The sequence below is a fragment of the Cnephaeus nilssonii genome (genome assembly GCF_951640355.1).
Source record: "Cnephaeus nilssonii genome assembly, chromosome: 12".
Lineage (NCBI taxonomy): Eukaryota > Metazoa > Chordata > Mammalia > Chiroptera > Vespertilionidae > Cnephaeus > Cnephaeus nilssonii.
In genome coordinates, this window is record NC_137083.1 from 21,384,464 (window position 1) to 21,407,981 (window position 23,518).

The 23,518-nt window shown below is 35.5% G+C and overlaps 1 protein-coding gene across 6 annotated transcripts in view; it reads right to left on the minus strand.

The window, feature by feature from the left end:
- The window catches only part of PHF14 (PHD finger protein 14), a 158,425-nt gene that overhangs the window by 77,015 nt on the left and 57,892 nt on the right, over window positions 1-23,518 (minus strand). For 5 of the 6 annotated variants that reach the window (XM_079786511.1, XM_079786514.1, XM_079786509.1 and 2 more), the window contains 2 exons: window positions 12,733-12,783; window positions 12,492-12,613 (listed from right to left, as the gene is read on the minus strand). In XM_079786511.1, coding sequence (XP_079642637.1) covers window positions 12,492-12,613; window positions 12,733-12,783 — 173 coding nt within the window. Of the gene's footprint in view, window positions 1-10,697; window positions 10,738-12,491; window positions 12,614-12,732; window positions 12,784-23,518 lie in introns of those variants that run through there. The other variant, XM_079786513.1, reaches the window with a different exon arrangement.

Sequence of the window (23,518 nt, forward strand, 5' to 3'; positions counted from 1 at the left end):
CCCCTACATTCCTATCCTAAGTTTGGCTTCTTTTTAATGAAAAAAAGGAGTCAGCAAAACAAAATGCCACCATTAAATCATTTTGCAACATTTTGTGTCAAAAACGTAATGGGAAATGCACACATCAAGGGAAAGGTTACTGTTCTTCCAGAACATCTTTTCACTTGGTTCATGGCTCATTCTTCTACATAACTGTGCGGGCACTACTGATGGTTTTCTCTCTCGGTTTAATGTGGCATTTGAAGGATTATGGCATTTTCAGAAAACCACAGTGCAGTGATTTTAGTGGTTATCTGGCTGAAAGTGATACTGTGATTGAGAATAAGTGCACTGTTTATGTGCGATGGTAAAAGTCAGCTACCAAGTCATCTCACAATGTCAAACCAATTCTTGATTATGTATTTTCTTAATAATATATGAGATCAGTCTAGAAAGTGAGACAGAATTAGAGGAAACTCCTTTTAAGTGAGAGAATGCTTGATGTATAAGTACATTATATTTAGCTTTAAATCCTATTGAGTACAGGGCAATAGAAAAAGCTAATTCAGAAACTGATAATCTTAATTCATTTCAGTTTAGGATAAATGTAATTGATCCTTAAAATTGTTTCACAAAAAGGATTACAATGAATTAAAAATTTTTTAAAAATTATTAAGAATTAAAATGAAAAGAAACCATATATCATATATGCAAAACAATTGAATAAATGAGAAGTGCTATACATACTCAGCTATCATGTCATCTACAAATATATTTTAGCCTATTTAAAAGCTCAGTAGCCCTGACTGGTTTGGCTCAGTGGATAGAGCGTTGGCCTGCAGACTGAAGGGTCCCAGGTTCGATTCCAGTCAAGGGCATGTACCTTGGTTGCGGGCACATCCCTAGTAGGGGGTGTGCAGGAGGCAGCTGATTAATGTTTCTCTCTCATTGATGTATCTGACTCTCTATCCCTCTCCCTTCCTCTCTGTAAAAAATCAATAAAGTATGTTTGAAAAAATAAATAAATAAAAGCTCAGTAAATATTTTATTTTATAGAATTAAGAAGAAAACAAAAAACTTTTCAAAGTAAATTTCTATAAACCATCCCTCACAAACCTACATCTCAATTAGTAAAAAATGAAAAATGACTGTCTAATAATTAACTCACATATTTGTGATAGGCTATGATTTTATAAAATATATAACTGAAATTGAAATTAGAAAAAATATTATGGTCTAAAACAATTAACAGCATTGTTGGTGGGAGATTTGTGCAATAAATTATTCAGAATTCTTTGCACCTCGATACCATTTTTCATTTCCAAATTTCTCTTTTTCAATCCCATCCTTTATAATAAAAGGCTAATATGCAAATTGACTGAACGGAACAACCAGTCGCTATGATGTGCACTGACCAGCAGGGGGCAGACACTCAGTGCAGGAGCTGCCCCCTGGTGGTCAGTGTGCTCCCACAGGGGTAGCACCACTCAGCCAGAAGCCCTGAGCCGGGCTCACGGCTGGCGAGTGCAGCGGTGGTGATGGGAGCCTCTCTCACCTCTGCGGCAGCACTGCGAGAGGGCACAGGCCAGGCTGAGGGACTTCCCCCCTTCCCCAAATGCACGAATTTCGTGCACTGGGCCTCTAGTCTATATATATAAAAGCCTAAGCGACCAGCTGACTGGCTGGTAGCTATGGCATGCACTGACCACCAGAGGGCAGACACTCAACTCAAGAGTGGAAACCACAGGCATGGACACATGGAACAGACTAATGAATCTCAGAGGGAAGGGGGGAGGGGAAGTGCAGGAAGAGATTAACCAAAGATCTTACATGCATACTAGAGGCCCAGTGCATGTATTCATGCACCAGTGGGGTCCCCCTGCCTGGCCTGTGCCTTCTTGCAATCTGGGACCCCTCGGGGGATGTCGGAGCCAGGCCGAGGGACCCCACTGGTGCACGAATCCATGCACCAGGTCTCTAGTAGTATTATAAAGTCATAGAATATGAAAATTAAAATCATAGGATCTTCAAATCAACTTAATACATTACTTGTGTTATGAATGAAATAACTGGTTCCCAGAAAAGTTACCTACATACCTCATGGTGATACAGCCTCTTGTTTAAAATTCCAGCCTTTCAATTTCAGTCCTATGCCCTCCCCATCATTTTCCTAGTTAGGTACTTAAGTTTTCAAGGGAGGCTTACTTTTTGAGCCTATTAAGATAAATATTAAATGTACTATTACTGCCAGAGAGAGAGAGATAGAGAAAGAAAAAGAGAGAGAGAGAGAAAAAGAGAAAGAGAGAGGAGAGGAAGATTGTCCCTTAACAAGCAAGAAAATTATCATTATGGTTTTCCTAATCAACAACCTCTCCATATACAACAACAATATTCAGTGGGAAATTAGTTACACTAATGACACATACCAACTGGAGAAAATGAATGAATACAGTAAAATAAGGAGAAAAATGAGAATGAATAAAGTAAAATAAGGAGAAAAAAAATTTGATAGCTTCTCTTCTCTATCCTTAATCATAAAATACAAAAGTGAAAGCATTCTATCAAATATCAGTTAACTAAAACACACACACTTTAATACTGAACAAGATCATCTTAAGGTTATGTAATTCTGAGTTTATGTATTTCTGAGGTTTAACTCTCAGAAATGTATACTAAAGTTAAATGTACTTAACAAAGAAAACTCTGGTCCACATGTTTTCATTGGGGAATTCAACAACAATGAAGAAATAATATCAATCTTAAACAAATGCTTTAAGAAAGAAAAAAAAAAAAAGAGGAGAGAGGAACACTTTCTAAGGCCTTTTAGAAGCCCAGTAAAACATGATGACAAAACTGGATAAAGACTTTACAAGAAAAGCAATTAACAAAGCAAGACTTTTATGAATAGAAACACAAAGCCCTTATCAAAATATGAGCGAATAAATTCCAAAAATATATAAAAGAGTCCATACCTCATGATCAGGAGGGATTTATTCCAGGATTGTAAGGCCTCCTTTTGTGGGGGAAGGAAGAGCTAGACTAAAACACTACTCCTGCACCTTCCCCAAGACCCCCTTGTTGAGGGAGCGGTCTTAAAGACATTTTTATCCACTGACTCAGTTCTACCTCGTTACCCTTCCCTTCTCCTTCCCCCACCTCCAGCAAGATTCTTTTGTTCAGGGCTCTGTCAGCAGAGACATTAATGCCCCATACCTCACCCAATGTCTGCAGTGATCCATTTGACCTTACCAAGTTCTATTTAGTGGGGGAAATGGAACATTTGGGGAGCTAGCAACCATTCCTATTTGGCCTCTTGCTTATGATTCTGTAATAAGTAATTTTAACTGTAACTTTCAATTTGGTTTGTGATCCTAAGTGACCCCTCAACACCTGGCAGTTCTCAACACTTGCATAAGCAGTTAAAATTTATATTTAGCCCTAGCCAATTTGGCTCAGTGGATAGAGCCTCAGCCTGAGGACCGAAGGGTCCCTGGTTCGATTCTGGTCAAGGGCACGTACCTCAATTTCAGGCTCCTCCCAGGCCCAGGCTCTGGTAGGGGCTCATGCAGGAGACAACCAATCGATGTGTTTCTCTCACATCGATATTTCTGTCTTTCTCTCTCTCTTCCACTCTGTCTAAAAATCAATGAAAAAATATCCTCGAGTGATGATTTTAAAAAAATGTATTTAAAGTTTTCCTATACTACAGCATCAAAAAATGTTAAATACTTTGGAATACATTTAATAATAGACTTGAAGATTTCTACAGTGAAAATTACAAAAACACTGATGAGGAAAAGAAAAGGATATCTGAATATATGAATAAACGTAGAAATATACCAGTTTCGTTGATTAGAAGGCAAAATTGTTAAGATGTTAGTGCTCTCCAAATTCACCCATGTATTCAAAACAAAGCTAACCATAACCCAAGTAGGCCTTTTTCAAAATTGTGGTTAGATACATATAACATAAAATTTACCACTTTAACCATTAAGTGGACAGTTCACAGGCATTAAGTAAATTCACAGTTGTGTAACCATCACCTCCATCCATCTCTAAAACTTTTGCATTTTCTCCACCTGAAACTCTGTACCCATTAAACATGAACTACTCAGTCACCCTGTCCTTGGCAACCACCACTCTTTGTCTCTATGAATTTGACTATTCCAATTCCCTCATATCAAAGGGAATCATACAATAATTGTTCTTTTATGACTGGCTTATTTCACTCAACGTAAGGTCTTCAAGGTTCTTCCATGTCATAGCATGTATCAGAATTGCCTTCCTTTTTAGGGCTAGACAGTATTTCATTGTATGTACTTATCACATTTTGTTTATCTATTCATCCACCAATGGACGATGGGATGCTTCCACCTTTTGGCTACTGCTAATAATGCTGCTATGAACAAGGATATACAATATCTCTTTGAGTCTCTGCTTTCAATTCTTTTGAGTATGTACCCAAAAGTGGAAGTGCTAGATCATATGGCAATTCTATTTTTAATTTTTTGAGGACCTGCCATACTGTTTTCCATAGTGGATGCAACATTTTACATTCCCACCACAGTGCAAAAAGGTTCCAATTTGTCTGCATCCTCACCAACACTTGTTATTTTCTGGGTTTCCTTGTTTATTTTCATTTTTGTGTTCTAATAACCATTCTAATGGTTTGAGGTGGTTCCTCATTGAATTTCCTTAATGATCATTGATGTTGAACATCTTTTCATGTGTTATTGGTTATTTCATATCTTCTTTGGAGAAATGTCTATTCAAGTCCTTTGCTAATTTTTAATCAGGTTTTTTTGTTGTTGATGTTGAGTTTTAGTTCTTTATATACTCTTAATAATCCCTTTATATACTCTTGATAATCCTTTATCAGATATATGATTTGCAAATATTTTATCCTATTTTGTGGGTTACCTTTTCACTTTGTTGTGTCCTTTGCTACACAAAAATGATTCCGATTTATCTATTTTTGTTGTTGCTGCCTGTGCTTTTTTTTTCTTCTGGTGTCATACTTTCTTTTATAATGAAAATAGACAAGCTGTTTTTGACACTAATATGGAAATACAAATGATCTGGTATAACAAAAGAGCTTACTCTAGCCACCAACAATCAAGGTAATTGATACATAGTTTAATGGAATAGAATACAAAGTCTAGAAATAGACCCACATTTAAAAAATCAATTTATTTTTAAGCAATGGCACCAAAGCAACTTATTGGGGGAAGACAAGTATTTTCCTCAAAGGGTGCTAGAAAACTGGAAAGCCACATGGGATAATAAACAAAGCTTCCTTAACTCTACCTGAGCCCATAAACAAAAATTAATTTCAGATGAATCACATATCTCAATATAGAAGTTAAAATTATAAAGACTAAGAGAGATAGGAAGTCCTTGGGTCTTCTGAAACATCTGATATGCTACTTCATCTCTGCCTTTTTACAAAATTAAATCTAACATAAAAATTAGGAAGATTTAATATCCTCCCAGTGATTCCTTAATGCACCTTCCTATAAAGTGTGTGAGTCACTAACCACCAGGATGGGGCTCTTTGTTCAGTGAGTTGAACAACATAGAGCTATACAAGGATAAGGTGGTTATACTTTCAAAAGAGAAAAGCAAGGTTAGACATACACCAACCTATCTAATAAAAGAGTAATATGCAAATTGACCATCACTCCAAGACACAAGATGGCTGCTCCCATGTGGTCAAAGATGGCTGCCCCCATGTGGACATAAGATGGCTGCCACAAGATGGCCTGCAGGGGAGGCAGTTGTGGGCAGTTAGAGGTGACCAGGCCTGCAGGGGAGGGCAGTTGGGGGGGACCAGGCCTGCAGTGGAGGACAGTTGGGGGGAACCAGGCCTGCAGTGGAGGACAGTTGGGGGGAACCAGGCCTGCAGTGGAGGACAGTTGGGAGGGACCCAGGCCTGCAGATTAGGGCAGTTGGAGGGGACCAGGCCTGCAGGAGAGGGCAGTTTTGGACGATCAGGCAAGCAGGGACGGCAGTTAGGGGTGACCGGGCCAGCAGAGAAGGGCAGTTGGGGGAGACCAGTTAGGGGGCACCAGAACTGCAGGGGAAGGTAGTTGGGGGGGGGGGGGAACAGGCCTGTAGGAGAGGGCAGTTGGGGGGGACCAGGCCTGCAGTTGAGGACAGTTGGGGGTACCCAGGCCTGCAGGTTAGGGCAGTTGGGGGAGACCAGGACTGCAGGAGAGGGCAGTTGTGGGCGATCAGGCAAGCAGGGAGGGCAGTTAGGAGTGACCGGGCCAGCAGAGGAGGGCAGTTGGGGGAGACCAGGCCTGCAGGGGAGGGCAGTTGGGGGGACCAGGCCTGCAGAGGAGGACAATTGGAGGGGATCAGGACTTCAGGGGAGGGCAGTTGGGGGAGACCAGACCAGCAGGGGAGGGCAGTTGCGGGGGACCAGGCCTGCAGGGAAAGGCAGTTGTGGGTGATCAGGCCAGCAGGGAGGGCAGTTTGGGGTGACCAGGCCAGCAGGGGAGGGCAGTTAGGGGTAACCAGGCCGATAGGGGAGGGCAGTTAGGGGCAATCGGGCCGGCCAGGGAGCAGTTAGGCATCCATCAGGCTGGCAGGGGAGTTGTTAGGGGGTGATCCGGCTGGCAGGCAGAAGCGGTTAGGGGCAATTAGGCAGAGGTAGGCGAGCAGTTGGGAGCCAGCAGTCCTGGATTGTGAGAGGGATGTCCAACCGCCCATCTAGGCCCAATCCCGGATCGGGCCTAAATGGGCGGTCAGACATCCTTCAAATGGTCCCAGATTGGAGAGGGTGCAGGCTGGGCTGAGGGACAATTCCCCCCCACCCCCGTGCACAAATTTTGTGCACCAGGCCTCTAGTATATAATAGTAGCCAAACTTGAAGAAAGAGGTGTATTATACAGGCTGTCACAGGGTGACATGAGGGGTACTTTACACATAAGAAATATTAGAAATCCAAGCTTTAGAAACAATCCTTTAGAATACAGTAATTGCACTATACAATCACTGACTCAGGAATACAAGAATAAACTAAGCAAGACAAAACCCTGAAACCTATCCTTGAAATTGCTCATAGAGTAAAGAATAGAAACAGAAGTTTATCCAGAAATGTCTTTATGCAGAAAATGTCTGGTTTTAATACATTTGAAATTTATTACAAAACACAAATCATTTTAAAACTTATAATTCTTTATAAGTTTTAACTTTTATGTATCCAAATAATATATATTTGCACCATCACTTCACAAGCATATGATATGCAAATTTTATTAATAATGATTATGTGATAAACTGCACAAGAAACAATAAAGTAGCAAGTATATAAATATAAAATTCTATTTGAAGGAATACATCAAATGAGTCTTAATTTATCTTAATAGAGATAAAACTAGGTGTTTTTTTTAAAGTAACAAACCATTTTAAGTGATCTGATGTTCTATGAATACAGTAACTAAAGTTACAACTGATCTTAGCTTCATTCTCTTAATCTAATCAAATTTCTGGGAGAAAAACACCCCTTCAACTATGATCCAGGCAATCTAGAAACCTCTATACAAACTATGGACAAAAGAGGTAATTAAAAATAAAAAATCCGAATAATCAAAGAGACTAACATTTGAAATAAAAATACAATAAATATGAATTGTTGCTGGTACTCCTATTAACTGGTGATACAATCAAATTTGGTTTTAAGTAAAGTACTCATGTTTAAAATGTGAAATAAATAAAAATGGTAATAGCTTTGTTAAGAGACTAAACAGACATCTAATCTTGTAACTAAAATGGTTCAATACCTATATAATTTGCCATATACTCAAATAAGGAGGATAATATAACAGGCATTTAATAGTTTGGATTTAGCTATAAAAGTGATATAGCACCATAGATCATTTCCCCTCCTCTGAGTACTGGCCACAATATAAAATAATATTAAAGACACTAGGTTCTTAGTTGTAGGAAACATTTTTCTCTCCCACATCTCCCATTAAGAAAATGTGTTGCAATGAGTTTACATAGCTAAGATAAAATTTGAGTTCTGAAACGTTGGTCTTATTCCTAGTGTGATAGTCTGATAAAGATTTATAGAGAAAAAAGGCTCACTATCTTTAAAATCTATCTTTTAAACATCAAATATGTTCAAGGAGAGGAATCACTTCATTTCTATTTTACAATGAAGAATTAACTAACTCATCTCAAATCTGTGTATTTCCTTACCTAATATCCAGAAAAAAATATCCACATTCTTTAGTCACACAAAAGGAATTCTCCTTCATTAAACTTTTTAAACATCTTCATCAAATACTTATATTTAGTGACCAATTTATTCTAGGAATAAATTATATTAAAATTTTTGGATTAATTCACCAAAGAATAATCACTCACTACTTTATGTGGAGCAATCATGCATTATCAAGCATTTATTTAGTATATGTTTTTTGAACAAGACTGAAATGCAAATCAAGGCTAGAGCTAAAAATTGATTGTCTATTCAACTGCCATTACTGCCCACTCAAAGGCAATTGACTCTTTTTTTTGCTAACAAAACAAAACTTGCAAAGCTATTTAGGTACCTGGAGACCTAAGTGGTTTGTAGGCCTGCCCCTATCCTCTCCCTGGTTGAGAGAGAGAGAGAGAGAGAGAGAGAGAGAGAGAGATTGAGATATTGAGATTTTGAGGAGACATACACTAAATTTATCAGGCACTAGTGATCAGAGTAGAAAAATGGAAAGAAAACAAGTCCTTGAGAACATGATTGCAGTGCTAACCGATCTGACTTCTTGTTATGTGAGATAATAAATCGTAGGTTATTTCAAACACTTTTAGTTAGGTTTTCCATTATCACAGCCCAAAGGTCCCTAACTTTACTTGAGAAAAAAGACAAATTAAACTCAACCTGGACAGAAATAGTAATAAACCTAATGGAGCTGTGGCATTTTTAACCGGTTAATAGTTAATCTGCACTATTAACCAGTTAATAGTTAATCTGCACTATTAACCAGTTAATAGTTAATCTGCACTATTAACCAGTTAATAGTTAATCCGCACTATTAACTGGTTAATAATTAATCTGCATTTTTAACCGGTTAATAAGTGATCCGCATTTTTAACCGGTTAATGGGTAATCCGCATTATTAACCAGTTAACAGGCAATCCGCATTATTAACCGGTACACCTAGTAAATGTGCTAGGAACTGTGCAAATAAAAACAAATAAGATGACAGACACTAAGTGGGCCCATAACTAGCTCCAATAAAGAACATCCATCACAAAGAGATAAATACTAAGTAACATAAAGAAATACATATTTTAATTGGAAACTTCCCAGGTAATTTTTAACTAAATTTAAAAAGTAAATGGCAAAAAAAGGAAACACTATTTTCAAGAAGTCCATAAGATGGTGTAAAACCATCTTCTCTTTCAGACTTAGACAATTTTTACATTTCTCATGTCTAATGGAAATAGTTCAATCTAATCACTTCAGAAGAACGAGTTTTAACAAATTCAATTTTTTTGTCCCACATATTCTAGAATTATATACAAAAACAGAACATGCACATTCTCTGAAAGGTAATAAAATTAAGCATTTATTATTACTGGAACATATTTACCAAATGGAACCTTTATATCAAAATCCAAGTATATGTGTATCCTTTGTATTACTAAATTATACCACTGCTGCACCATTTTATATGGAAAGAATTTACTATCACTCAGCAATTATTAACAGTCCCTAATGGAGCAGAATGTGATTTTTACCATGTACAATAAAGGGAAAAACTGAAACACAGAAATTGCTAAATTACTTGCCATAAGAAGACCTAAGGAAAGCTAAAGAGGCAAAACAAAAAATAACAGTTGGAACCTACTATTACAACTGACTGATGAACTAAATGCAATTTCCCAGTAATAGTAAAAAATTATACATGTAAATTGACATATACATATATACAAAGAACTAAAAAAGCAAGGAAAATAATTAAGAAGGAATTTTTATATAGCCTGAATTACATAGAGAAGTGTGGTTTCAAAATCATAGCTGCTAAACAGCAGGTTCTAGTGAATCATATTTGCTTGTTCAAAGAAACTTGAGAAATAAATGTTGTGTATTATAGGAGATTATTAATTAAATTATGACCCAAGAAGTTTAATTTTATGAGAACCTAATAGACATACATATAATAAGTATAATGTAATCCTAACCATGCACTGAAATATATCCTTAGAGAAAATAAAGTCTTAAAATTAATGTTACAAAAAAATTTCATGTGTACATAATATTAAGATGAAACTTAATCATAAATGTGTGGACTTTTTAGAAAATCTGTAAACAATGATGGTGCCAGTTATAAAACAAAAGAGATGTTAAGGGAAATGGCAGATATTAGCTTATAAGATTACCTTTTTAAACATATTAAATGCTACATGAATTGTAATTCTTCTTGAACTCAAGAGCAATAGTGATTAAACTCAATGTGTATTTTTTTATTTTCATTTTATGGAGCAACCACATTATAACCATAAAACATTTTATGGCATTTCTTTATATACAGTTTATTTTGTTATCAAATACATTAATATATAATATTTATAAAACTTTTTAAATCCTCTTCATTATATCTTTAAATCCTTTGAAGAAAATCTGTGATGTTATCTTCTTAACAAGGTAAAACCATGGAAGAAGGCTTGTATACCCTTCATTTCTATAGTAACAAAAATATCTTTACCTTCTAAGAAGTCTTTCACAGAATCCCAGACACTGGCATGCTATAATAATGCAATTAGGAATGAAAACTTTATAACAGAAACTAAATAAGTGAGATGAAAAACTAATATTATTCAAAAATATCAAGAATAAAAGAAAAATGGTACCTATTTTTTTAATACAACTAAAATATGTATTAAAGAGCTCTTGTTGTAGTTTTTTAAATAAAAGTTGTATTTATTTCCTGGATTATTTTTTTTTAAATAAAAGTTGTATTTATTTCCTGGATTATTTTTTTTAAATAAATGATCAAATAAATAAATAAAAAGCTGGTAAAAATATATAGGTCTTATAGTAAAAAGGCCTGAACCTACTAGTTAATAAATAAGTATGAGAATAGATATTCCTATAGGTTCAATTAAAAAGGAGATAACCAGCTCTCTATGTTTTAAATGATTGTTTCAAATTGATCATGCACAACAATGCCATCCTCAACCCCAAAGAAATTTCCCCTATAGTGAATTTTGTCCACTATATAAGATTGTTTTTATGGTTTTTTTTTCCCCCTTTTGTTTATTCATTTTTTTTGTTTTGTTTTATTGTTTCATACACTCCATTATGTTATGCTTTGCTTGGATTTTTTTTTTAATAAATTAGAAAACTGCATTGTGGTCAGAATTATTCATGGGTATCTACTATCATTAGAACTACTTTACCCTAAATTTAAATGAGTTTAACCTCAAGGAGAGCTCTCATGACATTCAAGAAACACTGGCCACGTGTTACAGACTTTCTTGACTTTGTTGAAGCACTTTGTATTTTTTCACTATAATTTTAATTTTCCCTTTATCTTCCTCAATGACAGTATAAAAAACTCATAAATTCAAAACTTCTTGCCTTTTTATGAGGAATTGAAACAAACAGAAATTATAATTTTAATGACAAATAAATGACATCATTTTGGAAGCAAATATTTAAAATCATATAATAGTACTAATTCTTGTTTTATCAATTTACTGCTTTTGAAACTTTTAACTTCTGGGCCCTCATGTAATTTAATAGACAATGTTGCAAGAAATCAGAAAGGGTTCCCTTGACATACTAAAAGATTATTTATGTCACTGTCCTTTGAAAAGGTGATAACTCTTTTAAATGAGGTTTCCTTAGTTCACCCACCTACTCCTCCATCTCACCCAAGGCTTTGAGCAATTTCTTCATCTCAGAAAAAAGAGGCAAATGGCTAAATTTAGAAGTGTCTGGACATCAGGAATAGCAATATCAGCTGAGATTCCTGATTAGCATTGTCTGCTAAAAAAAAAAAAGAAAGGTACCAAAACAAAACAAACAACAAAACAAAACAAAAAAACAAAGTAAAATCTATCTAGGCCATCTTTTCACCTTTCTTTATTTCACAAGAGAGAAGCATTCAACACATTTGTTTTGATAAACAGTAAAGAACTACTGATGGAGCTCTTATCAATAAAAAGTATCTCTACCTTATCATTATTGCTAATAAACTTTAAGTTCTATAACATGCTAAGAGAACTTAGTAATTTAATGAGATAAAATAATCTTAGAACAAAGTGTTTCTGTGGCCTCTATAAGCAGAGTATTGTCAACTTCTCTTGTATTCAAAATTCAGATTATCGCTCCTAATTACATCTAACTCCAGAGAATACCCAATGTGTGGCAGGTTTAATAAAAGGTTTTATAAAAGGTCCTGCACTGTGCTTTTCCCCCCATTATATCTGTGATGAGAAAATGATGAAAATGCAGTCTTAAACCCCTAAAGACAAAGTCTCAGAATCCAACTTACCTGACAAGATTTTCATTGTCTCCAGTTCCCTTGCAAGTTGCACATTCAGTTCGTAAATCTTCAGCCTTGGGCTTCTTCTGTAACACAGACTGCCTCTGTCTTCTCTCTCTAGGAACTCTTTCCTGCCATCCCAGGAGAACAATACAAAACATAAAACAAAATCAGGCTACGAGGAAAACAAATAATTTTTAGCAAAAAACTAAAGTTTAGACTGTATAAAAAATGCTTAACTTATTCCAACCTCATGTTTTTCTTCATCAGGAATGAAGCTTCGTTTCCGTCCTCTGGTTCTCTAAAGAAAAAAAAAGAAATCCACAAAAATAGCTAATGTTTAATTAACGATAAAAACATTTTTCTCTGTTAAATGTTACTGCTTAGGTTAAACACTTAGAAAATTAGTATTTCTAATTAATGCTGTATAGCTCTATTGTACTATTTATGTCTCAGGGAAAAAAAAAACATGAAAAATTAAACACTTTTAAATAACACAGGTATCTGAGAGGAAGTTATCCAAAATTAGTCTGAATATTTTTTAAATAATTCATATACAATTATGATTTATGCAGAAAATTTAAATTTTCATAACTTATACGACTTCTACAGCTGAAATGCTAAACCTACACTCATACTACATCGACTGTATGCCCATGTATGTAGGTATGCATGCATGTTTGTGCAATATACATAATCAATTTTTTAAAAATATATATTTCTTTATTGATTTCAGAGAGGAAGGGAGAGAGAGAGAGAGACAGAAACATCAATGATGACAGTATCATTGATTGGCTGCCTCCTGCACACCCCCTACTGGGGATCGAACCCATAACCTGGGCATGTGCCCTTGGCAGGAATCGAACCTGGGACCCTTCAGTCTGCAGGCCGACTCTCTTTTCACTGAGCCAAACCGGCAAAATGCGGCTCGCGAGACACATGCGGCTCGTGAGACACATGCGGCTCTCGAATCGTGGTTTGCAGCTCTGTTGACTAATGAGTTTGCCGACCACTGGGCTAGGGCAATAATCAAATTTTTTAAAAGTGGGAGGAAAAGATCTCAGATGTCCCCAAATTCTAGTTAGAATAAAACTAAGTAAAATGTTATATAAATGACTTATTTTAAATTCATTTACTATGTATTTCAGAACACATTTACCATTTGAAAGACAATATCCAAATGTTTAAGAGTAATAAAGTATGAACTACAGAAGTATTTACAACCGATATGTTAAAAATCTCCACCCACATAACACAGCCTCTGTGGACCTACAATTCCATGTGCAGATCACTGCTCTTCAGAGAATGGAGGAGAAAGGCGGCACCACTCCCACAAATTACATTCCCAGATTAGTTATCAAATAATTCTAAAAAGAATTGCTATTCAACATAATACACTGATGTTTTCCTAAAGTACTGTCATTTCTATTCATAACTAGAAGCCCAGTGCACGAAATTCATGCACGGCAGGGGGTTGTCCCTCAGCCCAGCCTGTACCCTCTCCAATCTGGGACTCCTGGAGGGATGTCCGACTGCCCGTTTAGGCCCGATCCCACCTAAACGGGCAGTCGGACATCCCTCTCACAATCCAGGACTGCTGGCTCCCAACTGCTTGCCTGCCTGCCTTCCTGATTGCCCCTAACCGCTTCTGCCTGCCAGCCTGATCATCCCCTAACCACTCCGCTGCCAGCCTGGTTGATGCTTTACTGCTCCCCTGCCAGCCTGTTTGCCCCCAACTTCCCTCCTCTGCCAGCCTGGTCACCCCTAACTGCCCTCTCCTGCAGGGTTGATCACCTCCAACTGCCCTCCCTTGCAAACCTGGTCCCTCTCAACTGCCCTCCCTTGCAGGCCGGGTGCCTCCCAACTGCCCTCTCCTGCTGGCCATCTTGTAGTGGCCATCTTTGCATAGTACTCTTTTATTAGATAAGATAGAGGCCTGGTGCACGGGTGGGGGCCAGCTGGTTTGCCCTGAAGGGTGTCCCAGATCAGGGTGGGGGTTCCCTTGGGGTGTGGGGCGGCCTGAGCGAGGGGCCTGTGGTGGTTTGCAGGCCGGCCACACCCCCTGGCAACCCAAGCAGAGGCCCTGGTATCTGGAATTTATTTTCATTCTACAATTGAAACTTTGTAGCCTGGGGCGGAGCCAAGCCTGCTGCTCCCTCCGGGGTGGCAGCCATTTCTATGGCAGTTAATTCACCTTCTACAATTGAAACTTTGTAGCCTTAAGCGGGTGAGCCCGGCCAGGGTGTGCGGAAAGCTTTGCTTCCCCTGTTGCTGCCGGCAACCCTGGCCTGCTCTCTCAAGCTCCATTCTGCCGCCATTTGTTTGAATTTGTTTACCTTCTATAATTGAAACTTTGTAGCTTGAGTGGAGGCTTAGGCCTGCAACGGCTATGGAAAGCTTGGCTTGCTCTGTTACCTGGGAAACCTTGCTCTCTGTGGCTGTAGCCATCTTGGATTGGGGTTAATTTGCATACTCGCCCTGATTGGCTGGTGGGCGTGGCTTGGCTGGTAGGCGTGGCTTATGTAGCGGAGTGATGGTTAATTTGCATATTACCATTTTATTAGAGAGGATACTGAGTCCCTTGTTATTGTAATATCATGGCTCATTGCATCATTGCATACTATTTAATCTGCCTCTAGATAACCAATACTTGACTAGTCATTTAAAATAAGTAAATTTATAAACTATGTATTCATTTACATTTGTACTGCCAATTAGTATGTTTTAATCATATTATGTAAGGAATTAGGAAGAAAAAGTAAGACGGTATCAGGAAAAGTCTTTAAATGCAGACCCTACATCTATTCTTAATCCAAAAGAAGAGTACTGAGCCTTGCTCCTCAAAATACCATTCATGGCTCATAAGCACTGGCCTTCCCTATGAACTTGTTAGAAATGTAGAGTCCTAATTCTCACTATATACTGAAGTGAAATCTGCCTTTTTAACAAGATCCCAAAGTAAGCCACACTCACATCAAAGTTTGAGAATATTAGCGCAAAAGAGTCCCTAATATTGACAACACTTATCTAACTTCTAACTAAAACTTTATGCCTATCTCTTTACATATCCATCTTTCCCTTCTGTGACATGCCTATCCTTTATGCTTCAATTTCTGTCCTCTAACACAGTTCATCTCCAAACTGGTAAGGTCAGGTAATACTCATCTTTCTAAACCAAATTAAACTTAATACAATACGTATTACATAAAGGCTGAGTAAATTTGTTGGAATAAAATAATAAGTGGTTGGATTGAAACTCATAAATGATTATACTAGAAAATATAAATGATAAAATAATTGTCAAAAGGGTAAATTATTGCCCTGGCATGGCTCAGTGGTTGATCATCAACCTATGAACCAAGAGGTCACAGTTTCATTCCAGGTCAGGGCACATGCCCAGTTGCCGGCTGGATCTCCATGGTGGGATGTGCAGGAGACAGCGATCAATGATTCTCTCTCATCATTGATGTTTCTCTCTCTCTCTCTCTCTCTCTCTCTCTCTCTCTCTCTTTCTGTCTCTATCTCTCTCTCTCTCGCTCTCCCTCCCTCCCTAACTCCCTCCCTCCCTCTTTGAAATCAATTTTTAAAAAGGATAAATTATTGTTTCCTTCTCTAATAAGCTATTTTCTTAATTTGCATAATTTTTGTATATAAGGTATTTCAATTAAGGTGACCAGAATAACCAAAATCAAAGGGAAAATATTCAAATTACTCATTTTAGTTCTATAAACATGTTAGAATGCCAGAATGCTCAAAACGCCTTCACACACTGCCATATTTCTTCTCTTCATTCAACCCAACTTTTAGGTAATGAAACAGCAAGTGAATCATTTTGTTTTTGAATCATCTAATCAGTGAAATGATTTTTGAAATATATAGGTGAAAGCTCCAAGTTCATGTTTTCAATTCTTTAGAAGACATACAATTATTTACAATTTATAATTCATACTTTAAATCTTCAAGCATCTGGAATGACTCCATCAACTGGAAGTTTTTCATACTCATACTGTAATTAGTATCAAAAGGCACAATAATGCCAATAAATAATCATAACAAATGATGGCATAGTTACACTTCTCTATATTTATAACTTCCTTCTTATATAAATATGTATATATTTAATTAAATGCTATTTTAAAAATTAGTAAGTGTATTTATAAGTATCTAAAACAGTTATTTTACATTAAATGCGTTTATTACTAAATAATAATCATTGCTGTATTCCTGTAGTAATTTTAAATAACTAGCCATAAGCAACAGAAACAATTTCTAGTCAGAAAAATATTATTGTAAGAATATGAAATGACATTGTCTTAGAGCTTTGAAAAAGCAGTCCAGGGAAGTGACTTAATGATCACACAGCTGATAATTAACAGAGCTAAACTTCCAATCCAGGTGTTTCAACTCCCATTTCAGTGATTTTTCTTGCATGCCAAATCCAAATTAATAAATTTAATCCCAAATAGGGATAAGCAAAATTATCATGAGAAAAGAAATATCTAACTCTCACTTGAATACTTAAGCTGTAACTTCATAATGCCTAAATGAATTCTTACATTTTGAAACAAATAAGTTAGAGAATTGTACCCAATGAAGAGAAGACCTTCATATCTCAAATTAACATTCTATTCTACCCAATTTGCTATCCTACACAGTACAGTGACTACCATGATCCATTACCAAAGTAAATTATAACAAGCTTCATCAGCATTTATCACATCACTAATATTCACAAAGAAAAAAATATAAGGTGATTTAATCCAAACACAACTCTTGACAATACCAACTCCTCCAAGAAAATGCCGAGAGCTATTGGTTTCTTTCTAGTTTCAATGAAATAGTCATGACAACTCATAATTGCCTATGATCACAACAGAACATATTTTACACATGGTGCCCCTGAATGAATTAGAAAATGTAAGGGGAGTGAAAAAGTGGGAGAAAATATGCAAAAAAGTAAAAAGAAATAAAAACAAAATCATGTTTGGCTCATCCAACAAATTTCAATTATCAAAGAACTTGCCCCATCTTAGATGTATAGAAGTATTCAAAACCAGGTGATAATTTTATGATATACATTGAGGCTGACACTATTTTAGAAACAAAATAAAGCAATGGGGTGTAAATAGAATTTTGTTTAACAATTATGTGCTTTAGAACTTAATACAGACACATTATCTAGAAGTTCCAAATGATCTAGAAGGTTCAATTCCAAATTGTGGTCCCTTTTGCAATTATTAAGCTATTAAAAGCAAATGGAAAGTTTGAAACTCACTCCAAATCTTGACACATTACTATTTTTTTTTTTTGGTTTGTTATATTTTAAGAACTTTATTTGCCTAAAGAACAATTCAACCTGAGCTGCTTATATCACCTGGCTCTTTATCTGTGTATGGTACATTTACTTGAAAACAGGAGGTGATAAAAACATCCACAAAGAGAATGAAATGGTATTAGAAAATAATAAAGTATTTTTAGTAGCTTATTCATCTGGAACAAATAATTAAATGTTTCAATAATTTCATTTGGACTAGAAGACGTAACAAATTTAAATTAATTCTTTAGAACTGGGGTTATTTTAATTTGCAATTGTTTGAGGCATGATGATTTTCCCAAGGTTAGAAGGATTCATTTGACAAATAAACTAACTTTAAAGCTAGAAGACAGTACCTCCATATCTTCATCTTTAATATCATAGGATGGGTTTTACACATTCATATGTGCAGTTTTCTCTGTACTTAAATATTTACCTTTTTTTATGACAAATCAACATTTACACAAACAACAATTAATAGTTAAGCCATGAGCATGGCCAGTATGGCTCACTGGTTGAGCGTCGATATATGAACCAGGAGGAGGTCATGGTTCGATTCCCAGTCAGGGCACATGCCCAGGTTATAGGCTTGATCCCCAGTGTGGGTGTGCAGGAGGCAGCAGATCAATGATTCTCTGTCATCATTGATGTTTCTATCTCTCCCTCTTCCTTCCTCTCTCTGAAATCAATAAAAATATATTATAAATAAATAAACTATGATGTAGCCAGATAAAATATAAGGAATGACTCACTATGTTAATTTATATATAAATGCTTATTCTTGAGCAAAATTTCAAATTCAATGTTAATTAGGACAAGTAAATCAAACCTTGAAAACCTAGATAAAGCCAAATATCTTCAGATTTATACTAAGGACTAAATGCCAGTAGCTATCTGGCAGCTGTTCAAAATGCTTCTATATAAAGTTTATATATATATTCTAAAAAATAAGTATCTTTTCCAATTATAGAACAATCTATTGAAAACAATCACACATTGTATAAAACTCATGAAATAAGCAATAGAAAAATGTTAGTTACATATATAAACAAGTTTGAACAACGTGCCATCTGTCTCTGTTGGCTGCTGGCATCCAACAGATGGAGTAGTGAGCACCGAAAGTGAGTGTTTTCCCTTCTTATCCATTGGCTGTAGGGTTTATTTTTATCTAATTTGATTTATATTAACAGGGTTAGGAAAATACGTGGAAGAAGCAAAAGAAAATCATGACCAGGTGGGTTAACACTATAAAATAAAACAACTACAAACCTAAAAATATAAACTAAAATATACGTTTTATATAATAGGTAGTCCTGTAAAACCCTTCTCACAGATAATGGTATATTCAAAATAAATAAAATCCTAAAGCTTTGCTATTCTTTATTCTCTTTATTCCATACTCTTGGAAATAAAGAAAAATGATGGATTTCCAAGAGGCAAAAAAACACAGTAGAAGCCTTTGGGTTCCAAATAAGATTCCGTAACACCCACAATGAATCTCTTCCAAGTGAGCCAAAGTGAGTTAAGTATGGTCCAGTTCCACCACAAAAATTTTGCCAGGATTTCTTCTAAGAATGAGAGACAGAGGTTATATAATCTGTTTAGTGTCTCAAAAGTCACCTTGAGTCTCACAATAGACTCAATAATAACTGATACGTAAAGCCTCCAAATAAAACTTTCTTCACAGAACTATAATAATTTAATTAAAACAGTATAAAATAATAAGTAAATTAAGAAAAGGACACAAGACATAGTAACCTTAGTCATTTCAATAGGGATGAATCCATAAAAAGTGTATGTATAATTAAGTAAAAATTAAATTTAAAAATATATAATAAACATATTCCAGATTTTCAAATTCTTAGGACTTAAGCTCTAACCTTGTTAAAAAGGATGCCACTGTGTATCTGTAAAACTAATTTAACAACAAATGTAGTAAGAGTAGACTCTAGGATATTTGATTCTCAAGTGAAGACTGCCATTTGGAACAGGCTATGGACTTATACTGTTAAGTAAGGTGGAAAAGAGATTAACCAAGTGTTCAAGTCTATTTCCAAATAATGATTTATAAGAAAAGGTACGTCTTGGAAAACAATATGGTTTCAGTCAAAGCTGCTAAAAAGTATTTTGACTTTTTATTGTATTTATTTTCCAAAAAAAGGATACATACAAAACAAGAGACAAAATATATGAGACAGGAAGAAAGATCTGACAACTTCAAAGGGAGCAGAAGATGATGCATGTGTGTAAAAGACTATGGAAAGACAGGTCCCAATAAGTCCTTTGGCACTTGTATAAAAGATGAAAAGTTACCACATGACACAGAATGCAAAGAAAATGAAAAGAAAACCTGAAAGCTTTCAAGTTACATTAAAGTTGTTAGAAAATATGCCCAAAAGTACAAACATCAATTTTAAAGTAACTTCAAAGGGGACATGTGTAAGCTAATTTGTATTTTCTTCAAAAGTAATTTACTTGCCTAAAAGCAAGTGAAAAGCTTCCAAATAAAAAATACAGAGAAAATGTCTAAATAATGGGTACTTAATCGGAAGTATCCCAGACTGCCTTTTACAGTAATTCTCTAGTTTTACCAATGAAATATGATTAACATACAAGAAGAAAGGGACCAATTTCCTCCTAACAATAAAGGGCTAGAAAAAAAGTCTTCCACAGTACAGTCGCTTTAAACGCGTAGCCATGGTGGAAGATGGAAGAATTTATTTGTGAAATACTAAGTACCTGCTGTGAACCAAACCTGTGGTAGTTCATGGATAAAGAGTGATAAACAGGACAGCTCCTGTCCATGGAGTTTCAGGTCTATGCATCTACACAGATACCAAACAAATAATTACATAAATAATTACTTATAAATATCATAAATACAACTAAGGTGAAATAAAATCACACTGCTCAGATCTTTCAAAATCACAACTACAGTAAAAATTGTTCTTAAATTTAAGAATCAAATTTTAATACACTTCATAGTGATATAAAACTCTACATTCATCTTAAAGATGGATATAGAAAATATGCCTAATAAAAAAAATAAATCTCAAAGGAACACATTTCAGTGTCCTCAAGCAGGAATGGAAAAGGAATGAGTTTGGATTAGCAAGAGTATGAAAAAATCAAGGATGGTAGCAAAAGCATTATTAAAATGACTATACAGAGGATCCATATAAGATACTAGAATTTTAAGTGATAGCAATGGGTACCAGGGTAAATAGGTTGCTGGGTAACTATGAGAACAAAGATGGCTATTGGACTAGAAATGTAAAAAAGAACCCACAACATCCTGAGCTCAAAGGAATCTTGATTTCTATCAAGGTTACACCTTAAAATTAAAATTAAAAAATTTTATTTCATCTAATCTTCTCTTCCCAATGCAGAAAACCCTTCAAAAAATATCCCTTATAGTCATATAGCTTTAACTATTCCAAAGAACAAGCAGCATGTTCCACTATAAGATAGTTCTAATTGTTGAGCCCAGTTTTACTGTCTGAATTTATCCTAGCATTCATGTAACAAAGATGGGCTGCCTCTTGCATGCCCCCTACAGGGGATCAAGCCTAAAACCCAGGCCTGTGCCCTAACTGGGAATTTAACCCTTTGCACTCGCTTGCTTTTTTCTCGATTCCTTTATTCTAATGCTAACCGTGTCGAGTCACACTGGACATCCGAGTGCAAAAGGTTAACCAGCAACCCTTTGGTGTAGGGGAGGACACCCAGCCAACTGAGCCACACAAGCCAAGGCTAAATTATTAAGATTTAATCCCATTAACATCTTCAAAATTTTGCCAAGATAGTAATGTGAGAGGCTGATGCCATCAAAATGTCTATCATAAAAAAGTTGTGAGAAAGATGGCTATAGGTTCAGAATTTTTACACTAAATTTTATGCTAAAGTTTCCAATGCTTTTACAAGTGTCTGGCTTGCTGTTACTTTAAAAATTTCAGCTTACTAATACCCAGGCTTTGGGCAATGATAACAGTCAACTAGTAGTCTCTGTGGCTCACCTCAATCTTATGTCTTTTTGCTTCTATTTCAGTACTATCATGTTACCCATTAAGGAATTTAACTATATCTCTCATATGGACACTGTACTTTCTAATTTACATTACATTTACTTGACAGTCAACTTCCTATCAACTTTCTATTTTCTAGAAGGCATAGAGCATGTCTTCATTTTGGTATTCTATTCATCATCTGTTGTACAGTGCCTTACATTATTATAGTTCCTCAACAGAAATATTTTTTAAAAAATTAATTTGATCATGTTTCAAGAGTAGGACAAGCAGTCACAAGCAAAGATTACAGAGTATATATAATGACCTGGATTCTCAAGCATCCAATTTTTACTACTTAACATAAAGAACTATTATTCAACTCAGGAATAAATATGACTAAAGCACCCAGACAAAAGATAATTGCCTACAATTTTGACAATTGTGAAGAAAACATAATATAAATCCATGTTTCTATCTATTATAAACAAAAGTTCACCTTCAAGTACTGTCTTCCCTTTACTGGACCCTGAAGGTTTATCCAAGAGGACAAAATACACTAACGATCAAATCAATAAAGCTAAGAATTATGTTGCATGCATCAGAAGTCCTGATCTACCCTCTAAGTACTGTGAGATAAAGATGAAAATTTGCAAAAGCAAAGTACATGAAATAACTGTAAAACTGCTGGGATCTCCAAAGATGTGAAATATAAAACAATTAAGTATTAAAATTAGAATATTATAAAATCATAAAATGGACTATGTGATACTAGACAGTGAATGCTTCACAATTCAGATAAATAACAACCTACAAGTTCAATGGGGTTACAGAGTTGTTTTGGCTGAATGCCAAAGAAGCAACCTGGAAAGGTGGAAGGAAAAATACACTACTTGAAACTAGTGGAATGGAAGTACTATAATAAAAATTCATAGTTGAAACATGAGAACCACATAACATTTTAATCATTTCAAGAAACGGTTTTTCTTAATCCAAGTAATATATGAAGTATGGCAGTGATTTTCAACTTTTTCCATCTCATGGCACACATAAACTAGTTACTAAAATTCTGTGGCACACCAAAAAATATACTTTTTGCCAATCTGACAAAAGAAATAAGTATAATTGTGACTCATTCACACTGCATGGCTATTGTTGTATTGGCTGTTGTCATTTTTTATTTGACAATCTAAGGGAAAAGTGGTCAGTGACCCTGACTAAATAGTTAGGTATTGCATGTTTTAAAAATTCTTGTGGCACACTGGTTGAAAATCGCTGAAGTATGGTGATTTTATATTTGAAGGTGGGCTAGGTATATAAATTAATTCACTGTCCTATAAAAGCTCTCATGCGGGAGAAGAAAAGCAATTCTCCCAGTACAAAAGAAGTTGAATTGTATTATGATAAATGAGATTCTAGTCCCAAAGACTAAACATTTTCATTTCTATAATAAATGAAAAATGTGTTAAAAAATTATCCCCCGTTGTTATCAATGCAGAAGTTAAAACTACTAGAGAAAACTACTAGTTTTCTCCAGAATGTATAATTAGACATATGAAATTTATTATTTTATAAAGTGATATTACTATGTCAACTGATGTAGATTCAAAGTATCAGCTCAACCACTAAAAATAAATTATACCAAAGCCAATTTTTAAAATAAACACTGGCAACCAATGGCATAAGTTATAGGAATTGGAAAGGAATTGCTTAATGCA